Raw genomic sequence first — 13,845 nt, forward strand, 5'->3', positions numbered from 1 at the left:
TAATCCTTTTAGCATTTTTCTTATGTTTAATTTTTCCATTAACTTCTAGAGAAGTCACATTAATGTACGTCATCTCCCCATTAACATAAGCCCGTAACATAACGCTACATATATCACCGAATCCACTGGAGTTGATCATAAAGGTAGTGGGTAGATGTAGGTAGATAAAGGTAGATCGTTCAGGAGAACAACTCAATATCTAAGTCACACTTTATTGAAAATAAGAGAGTAATGTAAGGATTTTTTCTATGCAGTTCAAAATCACAGAGTAAATAGTTATGTTTACATAAAATTCAGTTTTGTGAGTATATATGTAAATATAAGACAAATATAATTTAATTAGGAGAAAATTAAAAGTATCGAAAAAGTATTTCATTTTTGCTAATATGTTCAAACGGCAAAATATTAAAGACAATTATTTAGAATCGATTGTTTGACTGTCAACACAGACTCCAATTGTGTAAGTTGGTACAAAAGCCCGCTACTGTGGTTGACTAAAATGGCTCACTTGAGCCCCATTGGCGGAATTGACACCTCACAGGTAGCCGACAAGAGTTGCTCAGTCGACACAGTTGAGATTGATGGACGATCAGTTGATGCCTGTGACCGCGTCGTGAACACACACGGCTCGGGAAGCGCAGGAGAACTGTTCAGCAGAGTAGCCGTGCTCACACAAGTTCACCATAGCGTAAGTCACTCGTAGGGCGTACGGATTCTGACACACACACGTATGGATTCATTAATGATATCTATGGTAAGTGTTGATATATATGTTCATAGATATCAGCATATGAGATAAAAACGAAAATAATCTGAGCATTCTATAGTTCTGTGCAGCGTCATTCATCCTGGGAGTGGACACACCGCCATAGTGACAGTATTGGGCAGCGTCACTCATCCTGTGAGTGGACACACCGCCATAGTGACAGTATTGGGCAGCGCCACTCATCCTGTGAGTGGACACACCGCCATAGTGACAGTATTGGGCAGCGCCACTCATCCTGTGAGTGGACACACCGCCATAGTGACAGTATTGGGCAGCGTCATTCATCCTGTGAGTGAACACACCGCCATAGTGACAGTATTGGGCAGCGCCACTCATCCTGTGAGTGGACACACCACCATAGTGACAGTATTGGGCAGCGCCACTCATCCTGTGAGTGGGCACACCGCCATAGTGACAGTATTGGGCAGCGTCATTCATCCTGTGAGTGAACACACCGCCATAGTGACAGTATTGGGCAGCGCCACTCATCCTGTGAGTGGACACACCACCATAGTGACAGTATTGGGCAGCGCCACTCATCCTGTGAGTGGACACACCGCCATAGTGACAGTATTGGGCAGCGTCATTCATCCTGTGAGTGAACACACCGCCATAGTGACAGTATTGGGCAGCGCCACTCATCCTGTGAGTGGACACACCGCCATAGTGACAGTATTGGGCAGCGCCACTCATCCTGTGAGTGGACACACCGCCATAGTGACAGTATTGGGCAGCGTCACTCATCCTGTGAGTGGACACACCGCCATAGTGACAGTATTGGGCAGCGTCACTCATCCTGTGAGTGGACACACCGCCATAGTGACAGTATTGGGCAGCGTCACTCATCCTGTGAGTGGACACACCGCCATAGTGACAGTATTGGGCAGCGCCACTCATCCTGTGAGTGGACACACCGCCATAGTGACAGTATTGGGCAGCGCCACTCATCCTGTGAGTGGACACACCGCCATAGTGACAGTATTGGGCAGCGCCACTCATCCTGTGAGTGGACACACCGCCATAGTGACAGTATTGGGCAGCGCCACTCATCCTGTGAGTGGACACACCGCCATAGTGACAGTATTGGGCAGCGCCACTCATCCTGTGAGTGGACACACCGCCATAGTGACAGTATTGGGCAGCGCCACTCATCCTGTGAGTGGACACACCGCCATAGTGACAGTATTGGGCAGCGCCACTCATCCTGTGAGTGGACACACCGCCATAGTGACAGTATTGGGCAGCGCCACTCATCCTGTGAGTGGACACACCGCCATAGTGACAGTATTGGGCAGCGCCACTCATCCTGTGAGTGGACACACCGCCATAGTGACAGTATTGGGCAGCGCCACTCATCCTACGAGTGACGCTGCTCAATACTGTCCAATGCTTTTCCCAACAATTGCAGCGTAGTTAAGACTACGATACATCGTAACTACATCGTAAATGCTCAGTTTATTTTCGTTTTTTCTCTATCTACACAACTGAATCACGTGTTTTGTGTATATACACATAATAAAAATTTAAATTAAAGGACTTTTAGTTAATTATTTCAATTAAGAGAAGTTTGTTACCAGTCCAAGGTTGAAGCAGAGGCTATGGAAGGTCTCGACACAGCTCTGGTAGCAGTCATCATTATGTATTTCCTGGAAGGTGTTGGTCATCATCTTCTCTGTAAGGTCATCATCACCTGTCACCACCTTCACTATCTTCCTCATTGTATCCTTCACGAAGGTACGGTTCTTGGGGGTGAAAATGAGCTCATTCAATATGTAGATTATATTCATACAGGAAAATCAAAGCTGAATATTTTGGTTAAATAAAAGCTAGGATTTTCAGCTAATTTTGTTGTCTAATTCCCAGTGTTCTGCCTCTTTCGGGGATCGAACCCGGGACTTCAGAACTACGAATCCGAAGCGCTGTCCACTCAGTTGTCAGGCTCCATACAGTCAGTCTACATTTTATTAACTTTCGTGGGGTTGTTTATCATCTTTTTGCCTCTAGTGAAACCACAGTCATTTGAAATTTTTTCATTTTGTAATGTTTAAACTCCTTTGCGTTCTTGAAGATATATATAAATCACAACCTTAACTCAAACTTTCCGAACAGATTCGGAAATACGTAAATCAAACACAAGTGGATTGCAGAGGTTTGCAATTCAGGTTTGCAACTCAGGTTTGCAATTTAGGTTTGCAATTCAGGTTTGCAATTCAGGTTTGCAACTCAGGTTTGCAATTTAGGTTTGCAATTCAGGTTTGCAATTCAGGTTTGCAATTCAGGTTTGCAACTCAGGTTTGCAATTTAGGTTTGCAATTCAGGTTTGCAATTCAGGTTTGCAACTCTTAGTATCAGAACTAACATGTTTATCGTATGAGGACAGGCTGAAGGAACAGCACCTCACCACCTTGGCTGATAGAATAAACAGAGGAGACATGATAACAACGTACAAGATCCTGAGGAAGGATACACAAGGTGGGACAGCCTAATAACTTGAAAATCTGAGTGCAATACAGGCATGAGGAACTTCACATAACTTGCCAATGTGGTATTTTATGCAGTAAGTGGAGTTGTAGTATATTAGAGGAGTGACTTAAGTGGAAGCTTTATGGGCTATTCATGCCCGTGCCACCTCTTGGGTGGCTTAATCTTTATCAATCAAATCAGTGGAAGCTGGGAACGCAAATGGCTCTAAGGAATGTCAGGAAGTATACGAGGACCCTGTACGGGAATACCTTACCTACCTTGAGGTTACCTTGAGGTGCTTCCGGGGCTTAGCGTCCCCGCGGTCCGGTCGTCGACCAGGCCTCCTGTTTGCCGGACTGATCAACCAGGCTGTTGGACGCGGCTGCTCGCAGCCTGACGTATGAGTCACAGCCTGGTTGATGAGGTATCCTTTGGAGGTGCTAAGTGGAATGTACTGAAAGAATAAGTTGTGGAAGCCACCTCCACTCCACAACTTTAAGGCCGTGGTTCGACAAAGATATTGAACGCTAGAATAGTGAAGCATTAACGCAACGGGTTCAGCAAAGCCTATTAGGCAGGGAGGGAGGGAACTATCAGGGAGAAAACCCCAAGTCATTATGACTATATAGCACTGGGAAGGGGTCAGGATTAGGATTTGGGATGGGACGGTGGGAAAGGAATGGTGCCCAACCACTTGTGGACGGTCTCGGGGGGATTGAACGTCGACCTGCATGAAGCGAGACCGTCGCCCTACCGTCCAGCCCAAGTGGTTGGGCTAGAAGGCGGGGGATAAAAAAGCTAATCTACACTACCCCGTTATCACTGATAGATAAGAGCTGTTGCTGTTGTTGTTTTAGATTCAGCTACTTAGAACAAAAGTTCCAAAGTAGCACGGGCTATGGTGAGCCCGTAGTGGACTTACCTGGCACAGGAGCGGGGCAAGTAGCACGGGCTATGGTGAGCCCGTAGTGGACTTACCTGGCACAGGAGCGGGGCAAGTAGCACGGGCTATGGTGAGCCCGTAGTGGACTTACCTGGTACAGGAGCGGGGCTGTAACTCATCTCTAGATAATAATCTACTCACCTCCTGGAGAGTATCTATCTCATGCTGCCAGAAATCTGCTCCGGTGAGGCCGTCGGCAGCGTCCACGAGGCTCTGCAGCATGGCCAGTGGAACGTCGGGGCTGGCAATGGAAGTCGTCTGAAAAAGAGAGAGAAACGCAATTTTTCTGAACAACAAACTTGTCGAACAAAACAAGGATAAGACAAGACACTTTTCCTTGTAGAACAACAAAGAGAGACCCCGAGGACTAAGATCTTCAACTCGGGGGACAATATCAGAAAAATAATCACGATTCTCGTTTACATAAATGGATAAATCGGCTCATATATATATATATATATATATATATATATATATATATATATATATATATATATATATATATATATATATATATATATATATATATATATATATATATATATATATATATATATATATATTTACGTCAATAAAGTCGATTATAAACGTGTATAACCATTTAAAAGAAAATGATTGAGAGGGGAAACTATACAGTTATCAATTAGTAGCAAGCAGCCATTAGTCTCAGGGGACTATGGAGTTGGGCTCTGGTTGTTGGTCTGGAGTAGCCTCTCCAGGGCGCAAAGCCAGGGTAGGTTGATACGGGGGAGAAGCTGTTACCCATGCAGCAGGTCCCCCCCCCCAATTACCACCATATGAAGCCACAGGGATGAACAACAATGAACACCAGAACATAAAAAGTGCTACATGAACAATAACACAAAAGTGAACACAAGGGGGAAGGAGAGGGGGGCATTGACTCCACCTGCGGTATGCCATTACGTAACAATTGCGGCCTACTAACCAGACACGGGTCGTCTATGGGGAAGAAGGGACCAAAGTCGACAGCATCTACCGACTTGCTACCGACAAAGGCCCCAACCGCTTCCGTATCGATAGACTTCTCGCCCCACTGCATCACGTGAGACGTCGTGGTTGCCTTCTTGACGACGTTAAACTGCTTCTCCAACGTCTCCTTCGTCACATCCTCCTACAGAAACGGCATTTAGAACCCCGATGCTCAGCCAGGAAAGCTATATATGGCTATGTTGACCAGACCACACACTAGAAATTGAAGGGACGACGACGTTTCGACTTGAGAATGGTCCAGGACGGACCGAAACGTCGTCGTCCCTTCAATTTCTAGTGTGTGGTCTGGTCAACATACTTCAGCCACGTTATTGTGACTCATCGCCTGCCTATATATGGCTATATCGAATGTTATATTGCAAGGATACAAGGTTATCTTGAGGTTATCTTGAGATGATTTCGGGGCTTTAGTGTCCCCGCGGCCCGGTCCTCGACCAGGCCTCCACCCCCAGGAAGCAGCCCGTGACAGCTGACTAACACCCAGGTACCTATTGTACTGCTAGGTAACAGGGGCATAGGGTGAAAGAAACTCTGCCCAATGTTTCTCGCCGGCGCCTGGGATCGAACCCAGGACAACAGGATCACAAGTCCAGCGTGCTGTCCGCTCGGCTCCCTAAGGTTGCAAGGTACCAGGCACCAGTACTCGCTCGCTACCACCACTACCAAGCCAGCTACTTACCCTATCAGTGAAGCCAGCTACTTACCCTATCAGTGAAGCCAGCTACTTACCCTATCAGTGAAGCCAGCTACTTACCCTATCAGTGAAGCCAGCTACTTACCCTATCAGTGAAGCCAGCTACTTACCCTATCAGTGAAGCCAGCTACTTACCCTATCAGTGAAGCCAGCTACTTACCCTATCAGTGAAGCCAGCTACTTACCCTATCAGTGAAGCCAGCTACTTACCCTATCAGTGAAGCCAGCTACTTACCCTATCAGTGAAGCCAGCTACTTACCCTATCAGTGAAGCCAGCTACTTACCCTATCAGTGAAGCTAGCTACTTACCCTATCAGTGAAGCCAGCTACTTACCCTATCAGTGAAGCCAGCTACTTACCCTATCAGTGAAGTCAGCTACTTACCCTATCAGTGAAGCCAGCTACTTACCCTATCAGTGAAGCCAGCTACTTACCCTATCAGTGAAGCCAGCTACTTACCCTATCAGTGAAGCCAGCTACTTACCCTATCAGTGAAGTCAGCTACTTACCCTATCAGTGAAGTCAGCTACTTACCCTATCCGTGTCTTCCATCCACTTGATGCTGAAGACATCACCAAGGAAGGTGCCCACTTTCTTATCCAAGTAGCAGGCGTAAGATGACTCCGTTGAATTCGAGGCGGACAAAGCGTATACTGAACAGAATGCGTATATTGCGTTATTCAATAATAATAATGATAAACACAACGACAATGCCAAAAATAATAAAGCGCCAAGCCATTACGACTATATAGCACTGGGAAGGGGCCAGGATAAGGATTTGGGATGGGAAGGATTGCTGCCCAACCACTTATGGACGGTCGGGGATTGAACGCCGACCTGCATGACGCGAGACCGTTGCTCTACCATCCAGCCCAAGTGATTGGACCTTAAAAAATCACAATAAGAAATGTATAAAATGAATAAATTCACAAAAGTGGACATTAAATTAACCATCTAGTTGGTGCTAATGCTGAGGAGAAAATGTAAGTAGTTGTATTCTAATGGAAAAATAAATCACTTTTAATCACTAGCTAGTAGATATTATTATAAAGATGTAAGTTTTATAATAATGAATTTATTATAATTTTTATCAAGTAAGGATAGACACTGTGTGAAGGAAATTTGGTAAAAAATATAAGAATGTGAACGAAAAAAGAGTGACACGAGAAGGAAAACGGAAAGCTAACATGAAAATCATGGGAGACTTATCTTACCATTAATGTCATCAGGGATGTTTTTGAACATGGAACCAGCCTCACAGGCCTCCATATACACGGTCAGCTGGAGGGTGAAGGAACAAGATCTTTGATGAGTAATCATCTTTCATGATATTCCTTCTGTGACAATCTATGCAATTACAAGCGTTTAGGAGCTGTTTAGAGGCGTGTATAGCCTTGTGTTATTTATTTATTTATTTATTTATTTATTTATTTATATAGAATAAAGTACATTGGGTTTATGAAAGTACAGAGATTTGATGTTTTACATTCTTGTAAAGCCACTAGTACGCATAGCGTTTCGGGCAGAACGTTTCATTTTCTGTGTGTGGAAAGCAACACTCACCTCCTTGAACCGTTTATTGCGTTGCATGTCCAGGATGCCGTTGGTGAAGTTCTTGACGTAGAGATAAGACTCGGGGAAGGCGAAGATTCCGGGAGCTCCATGATCCACCATATTGATGAAGACGCGATCGTTTGGTCCGCTCTTGAGTACTTTACCGGAGCCTACCTCCTTTAGGCCCTCTGCGTCGCCTTGTAGGACCTTCAGGAAGGTCTCTGGGGTGACGTCCTTGCCGGTGTAGTCCTTGGGGACGCCCTTGTAGACGTCGGGGCCGTCTGGTCGGTTGATTATCTTCCCCTTGATAGGATTCCTGGAGAAAGCAAACGAGATGTGGTATGTGGCCCCTGGCTGCAAGATTTAGTGATTAAGGGGGAACTGATATATTTGGTTAAATCTGCATTTGGACTACCTGTCCTCCTACAAAGAACGTCGCATTTCGCTCGTATGCTCTACACAAATCCAAAATCCATAGGGTTGGATCACAAGGCCGTGATCCAGCACCAAACCAGGTTAGATGGCCTTGTTACAGGGACAACTGTCGGACAAGGTCCAGCAGACCTTTGAGGTCTATATTTGTTTACATTTTGACTACTAGATTAACAATTAGTCGAGTTACATGCAAAAATTGGTGACTGAACATTATATACGAACACTTAAATTAAGCAAAAAAAGGCACTTCACTATTCATAGGTAGAGTTTGCTAGGAAAACTGATGCTATTACTTGATTGTGTAAATATTTCAAAAGAACTGACTTGGCTTCATTAGAACAGTTAGCTCTAATTAAAAAAGTGAAACCACGTTATTAAATCAAATTTGGCCTTATACTTATCTGAAGAAAACAACTCTTGAATTAATTAGCCATATTTTCTGATTTATTAAGACTGACGTGGGTTTTCGAAATGCTTTTTTACAAACAAGGTTTCATAATTAGGACCGTAATATGTAACCTAACCTAATGATAAGAGAATATATCACATACCCACATGTATTCTCTGGAAGGATACAGAGATAGTTATAAGGGAAGGTAATTATAGTTGTAGAGAGAATTATAGTTGTGTTGGTTACAGTTAGCTCTAATTAGCACGGCTATACGGCATTTAGAAGGAATATGGGAACAAGGATTTGGGATAGGATGGAGGGAAAGAATGGTGTTCAACCATTGAGAGAGAGAGAGAGAGAGAGAGAGAGAGAGAGAGAGAGAGAGAGAGAGATATGACTGACAACAATGAGAGATACATTAACACCGCTACTCACATCTTGTTGTTAGCGATGTCATCGTACATCATAACGATGATGTGATCATCAGGGACGCCGTGCTGATGGAGGATCTGGTAGGCGTGGCACACATCCGCCTGCAACCATAGGTATATAATCCTTTCAACTCTGTGCCTTTGGCTAACCACAACAGTTCCATCCCCCCAAGACCAAAATGCCCTTTTTCGGTATTGGCTTACGTAACACAAGTTAATCAGAAAATTAATATTTAGAGACGGTGGTCGGGGTCAGGAAGGATATATATGTCTTGCCGAGGTCCCAGCTAACTACCAATTTTCCTCAGGATTGGTAGTTAGAAACCTAACAATTGCTTAACTCCCAGGTTCCTATATACAGCCTAAGGAACAGATGCATGAGGTGCAGGGGAAACATCTTTGTGCTACCGCAGGATTCGATCCCGGGTCCGCCTATATAGACTACCGCGCTGCGCCAGGGGACCACCACACACGAGGGAGACTCATCTAATCACCCTCCAAGACTCACCTGATGGCGGTAGTTCATCCAGGTGGAGGAGCCGGCTACCAGCACAGCCCACAGCTCACCATCCGGCTCCGGCGCGGCTACTCTGGCCTGACTGAAGGAGACAATCACACCAACCAACACCACCAAGGCCGCAGTCACACGCCCCATATCACCCTCGCTACTGCTGCAGTGGAAGACAACACCACACATTGGTAAAAATGTCTTGACGTAAGAGGACAGATTAGGCAAAATTGTAATTAATTTTGTCAATAAAGATGTTAATAATAATAATGGCGGAAGAGGAAAGAGTGTTAGCGTCAGGCAGTTAAACGATTATTAATTACGGGTAAAGAATTGGTCGTTTGGTTAATTATTCGTGTTGTCACTGTTGCTGGATTACCGTAAGTTTAAGCACCTGACCCAAGACTATTTTCTTAACATAAATCATCTTCATATAATCACAATTGACTATATCAATATCAGGAATTATTTTCACCAATGCCTTACACCAGGCTAAGGTTAGATTAGGTGAAGTTAGGTTAGGCTAAGATGGTTAAGTGAGGTTAGGTTAAACTAAGATGGTTAGGTTTGAATTGTGAGCCTAACCTCTGCATACAAGTGAAATTGAGTACCCAAATGAGCCACAGCGACATTAGAAAGAACTTTTTAGTGTTGGAGTAGTTAACAAATGAAATGCACTAGGAAGTGTAATACACAGTTTCATATGTTGATATGACAGAACCTAATAGGCTGAAGAACTTGTCCACCAGTTGATTGGATGTCGAGTGGCGAAACCAAACAAGCCGAATTTCATCCCCCACAAGCACAAACAGTTAAGTACAGCTAGGTGAGTATACAAATCTTAAAGCAGTAGACGACATACTGGTTCACGCGACTTTAATAAATTAGTCTATTTTGGACCTCATATCCATGCTGAAGGCACTGGCAGAACGGTTACTGGGCTCAGGAACTGAACCTCAAAGTTCTATAAGCTAAGCAATTTGTCTGTGGTGAGCTTTGATTGATTGTCGTCACCCCATACTCATTCCATGCAACCCGTTCCTAATAGCCCATAGTGGACTTAACTGACACAAAAGAGGGGCTAAAATTGTTGTTGTTTAAGATTTAGCTACTCAGAACGAAGAGTCCGTGTAGCACGGGCTATGGTGAGCCCGTAGTGCCTCTGAGGAACTACAACCTGAGGAACACGAAAGAAGTGTTAAGTCTGCAGACACAAACAATGCTCTCTTCTGTCATGTAAGGGACTCTAATTATCTTGTTGATTACACATATCCACACACACTTGCCCCAAGTAAATAATTCTCATTTACTTATATCATACGCAATAACTACTACTTGGCCGCAATGCCAGTAACCTAACTGGTTCAACTATTTGACCGCAGGGCAAGTAACCTAACTAGTTTGAAATCATGTCAAATGAAATCCCTCTACCCATAAATAGTATACATCTATAATTGGGAACTTTTCATAACAATTAAAGAACAGAAATTACATGTCAAAGTAACATGCAAATGCACATAGACAAACACATGCTAAGATATACATATATATTTACCATAGTTATACACTAAACACCGATTAAATGGACCAGCTTATACTCACTCCAGCTACTGAAGACACCGGATAACTGGAGTACAAGTTGAGTGCAGCTGTGGCGTAACGTCAGAAGGAGGGACAAGAGCCGGATAGTGCCGGGAGCAGGAGAGTGCCAGGAGCAGGTCCAGTGCCTCATTATATATGCAGGGAGTCTATAGGGACGCCGCAGGAACGCCTACCCTGAGTCACGCGACATGAGGCGTTTAGTCGTGTCCGCCACAACAAAGAGATTGACCGATAAGGTTGTAAAGCACGTGTGTGGTTGTGTTCTGCGGCTATGGGCGGTGTTTGTGGTGTTTGGTTCTAGTGTTTGTGTTTTTACTGTTTGTATCTGCGGAATCGAGCTATTAGCTCTTGGGCCCGGACTTTCTAACCGGTTTAGTTTTTCCTCTATTATGTTTACATGTATTTCTAACACACACACACACATCCCCCAGGAAGCAGATCGTAGCAGCTGTCTAACTCCCTGGTACCTATTTACTGCTAGGCGAACAGGGGGCATCAGAGTGAAAGAAACTCTGCCCATTTGTTTCTGCCTCTGCTGGGGATCGAACTCGAACCCTTAAAACTACGACCCCAGAGCGCTGTCCACTCAGCCGCGAGGCCCACAAATAAATGTGTGTGTATTTACTATTTGTATTCACTATTTGTGTCTGCAGAATCGAGCTATTAGCTCTTGGACTCCGCCTTTCTAACCAATCTAATTTTCCTCTATTATATCTACGTACTCACCTAGTTGTGCTTGCGAGGATTGAGCTCTGCTCTGAGGGCCCGTCTCTCAACTGTCAATCAATCAACTGTTACTAACTACTAATTCTTTTTCCACACACACATCCCCAAGAAGCAGCTCCGTAGCAGCTGTCTAACTCCCAGGTACCTATTTACTGCTAGGTAACAGGGGCATCAGGGTGAAAGAAACTTTGCCCATTTGTTTCTGCATGGTCTGGGAATCGAATCCGGGCCACAGAATTACGAGTCTAACGCGCTATCCACCAAGCCCCCTGCTGACCCTGTGTACTCACCTAATTGTGCTTGCGGGGGTTGAGCTTTGGCTCTTTGGTCCCGCCTCTCAACTGTAAATCAACTGGTGTACAGGTTCCTGAGCCTATTGGGCTCTATCATATCTACATTTGAAACTGTGTATGGAGTCAGCCTCCACCACATCACTTCCTAGTGCATTCCAATCATTAACTACTCTGACACTGAAAAAATTCTCTCTAACGTCTCTGTGACTCATCTGGGTACTAAGTTTTCACCTGTGTCCCCTTGTTCGTGTCCCACCCGTGCTGAAGAGTTTGTCTTTGTCCACCCTGTCAATTCCCCTGAGAATTTTGTAGGTGGTTATCATGTCTCCCCTTACTCTTCTGTTTTCCAGGGATGTGAGGTTCAGCTCCTTTAGCCTTTCCTCGTAGCTCAATCCTCTCAGTTCCGGGACGAGCCTGGTGGCATACCGCTGAATCTTCTCTAACTTTGTCTTGTGTTTAACTAGATTAACTAGTTTAACTGGTTTGTGTGTGTGTGTGTGTGTGTGTGTGTGTGTGTGTGTGTGTGTGTGTGTGTGTGTGTGTGTGTGTGTGTGTGTGTGTGTGTGTGTGTGTGTGTATGTGTGTGCTAACCAAAGTTCAAAGTGCACAAGCGTTTCTATCAGAGAGCGGTGGTGATGATAAGGTCAATGGCATTGTCCAGCTTTATCTTGGATCTTCGTGACTCAACATGCACTACGCTTCTCACAACAGTCCTGTGGAATGGTAGTCAATAATGAATGCAAGTTTTATATGTAATTTAAGAATGTAAATCATGGATGTAAATAATGAAAGTAAATTATGGATGGAAATTATAAATAAAAATTTTGGATGTGAAATTATCATTTGCTTTGTCTGTAATTCCCTCAGCATTTGTGTTAAATATCTTTTAATAAGGTTGACTTCGATATAAAGGTCGGGCAAGGTGATTGCATCAACCCGTTCTCGCAAATTCGTAAAGTCAATATTGACTTATTAACCACGTGCATAGGTGATATACTAAACACAATAGATACCCTTAAAAAGATTCATAGAAAACACCGACCTTACCTAGCCTTGTTAGTATCTTAAGATAAGCATCTTATTGCTTCGTAATTACAATTATTACTTAACCTATACCTATTATAGGTTAGGTAATAATTGTAATTACGAAGCAATAAGATGCTTATCTTAACATACTAAGTAGGTTAGGTAAGGTCGGTGTTTTCTATGAATCTTTTTAAGGGTATCTATTATGTTTAGTATATCACCTATGCACGTAGTTAATAAGTCAATATTGACTTATTAAATTTGCGAGAACGGGTTGGATTGCATCAACCATGTGTCTCAAACCAATCGAAGCACAGCGCCAGGGTCGTCGGGGAGGAGCACCATGGCACTCTCTCCTGTGTTACAACTTTCACGAGAGAACTTTTCTTGACAAAGATGCAGTTCTTATTTGACAAATGCCCTTAAAGGGGTAATGGTTGATGTAGGACTGTGTGTGTCTCATCTGTGGTTGATGTCGGGTGCTGTGGGTTTCGTAAAATAAAATTTTATAAAATTTATAAAATAAATATATAAAAAATATAAATTATAAAATAAATAAAATTTTATAAAATAAAATTTAAAATTTTACCCCGAGGGGCGAGTTTATTAGACAGTGCCACTCATTTTCTGAGTAGATTTACCTGTGGGTGTTCAGTCGAGCAAGATGAGAAGTATAGACCTGACAGATGGAGAAAACAGCTCTCAACTTTAAAAGTGGATTTGGCGATAGGAATTCCCGCTAGAGAGCTTGCCGGCTGAAGAAGTTTTGATAACAATGAAAGCATAGTCTCTGTTTCTCTCTCAAAAGCCGTTCACTTCATCATCTTGTTTTCAACAATGAACCTCAATTCAGATTGACAGGTCTAGAGATGCCGAGGAGGGCATCTTTGGCATTGTAAAAGCCGAAACGGTGAGGCGAAGTTGGGTAATTCGGCCGGGAATCGACCAGAGAAGCAGGAAAGACTCAACTCAACTCCGTCGGGCAATTGCTCTTGCTAAAG

General features: G+C 43.8%; 1 protein-coding gene across 2 annotated transcripts; it reads right to left on the reverse strand.

The window, feature by feature from the left end:
- Nucleotides 1-198: 198 nt before the first annotated feature.
- Nucleotides 199-10,945, reverse strand: LOC123772889 (legumain). Of its 2 annotated transcripts, none has more exons than XM_045766267.2 (10): nucleotides 10,800-10,945; nucleotides 9,198-9,360; nucleotides 8,694-8,791; nucleotides 7,442-7,748; nucleotides 7,093-7,159; nucleotides 6,413-6,531; nucleotides 5,119-5,304; nucleotides 4,314-4,430; nucleotides 2,341-2,508; nucleotides 199-715 (listed from the first exon to the last, which is right to left on the reverse strand). In XM_045766267.2, the coding sequence occupies exons 2-10, from the start codon at nucleotides 9,342-9,344 to the stop codon at nucleotides 590-592; spliced, it is 1,335 nt and encodes a 444-aa protein (XP_045622223.1). In that variant the 5' UTR covers nucleotides 9,345-9,360; nucleotides 10,800-10,945; the 3' UTR covers nucleotides 199-589. The 2 variants fall into 2 exon arrangements, with proteins under 2 accessions (XP_045622223.1, XP_045622224.1); XM_045766268.2 differs by having other exon boundaries at nucleotides 9,198-9,357; nucleotides 10,800-10,944.
- Between the last annotated feature and the right edge of the window lie 2,900 nt (nucleotides 10,946-13,845).

The sequence above is a fragment of the Procambarus clarkii genome, chromosome 12 (assembly GCF_040958095.1).
Source record: "Procambarus clarkii isolate CNS0578487 chromosome 12, FALCON_Pclarkii_2.0, whole genome shotgun sequence".
NCBI classification, from domain to species: Eukaryota; Metazoa; Arthropoda; class Malacostraca; order Decapoda; family Cambaridae; genus Procambarus; species Procambarus clarkii.

Excerpts from the sequence above, each read along its gene's own strand:
- LOC123772889 (XM_045766267.2), bottom strand. The coding sequence starts at position 9,344 with ATGGGGCGTGTGACTGCGGCCTTGGTGGTGTTGGTTGGTGTGATTGTC. Across the intron at positions 7,160-7,441 it reads GCAATAAACGGTTCAAGGAG|CTGACCGTGTATATGGAGGC; the intron begins GTGAGTGTTGCT and ends TTCACCCTCCAG. Across the intron at positions 4,431-5,118 it reads CCATAGACGACCCGTGTCTG|ACGACTTCCATTGCCAGCCC; the intron begins GTTAGTAGGCCG and ends TCTCTTTTTCAG.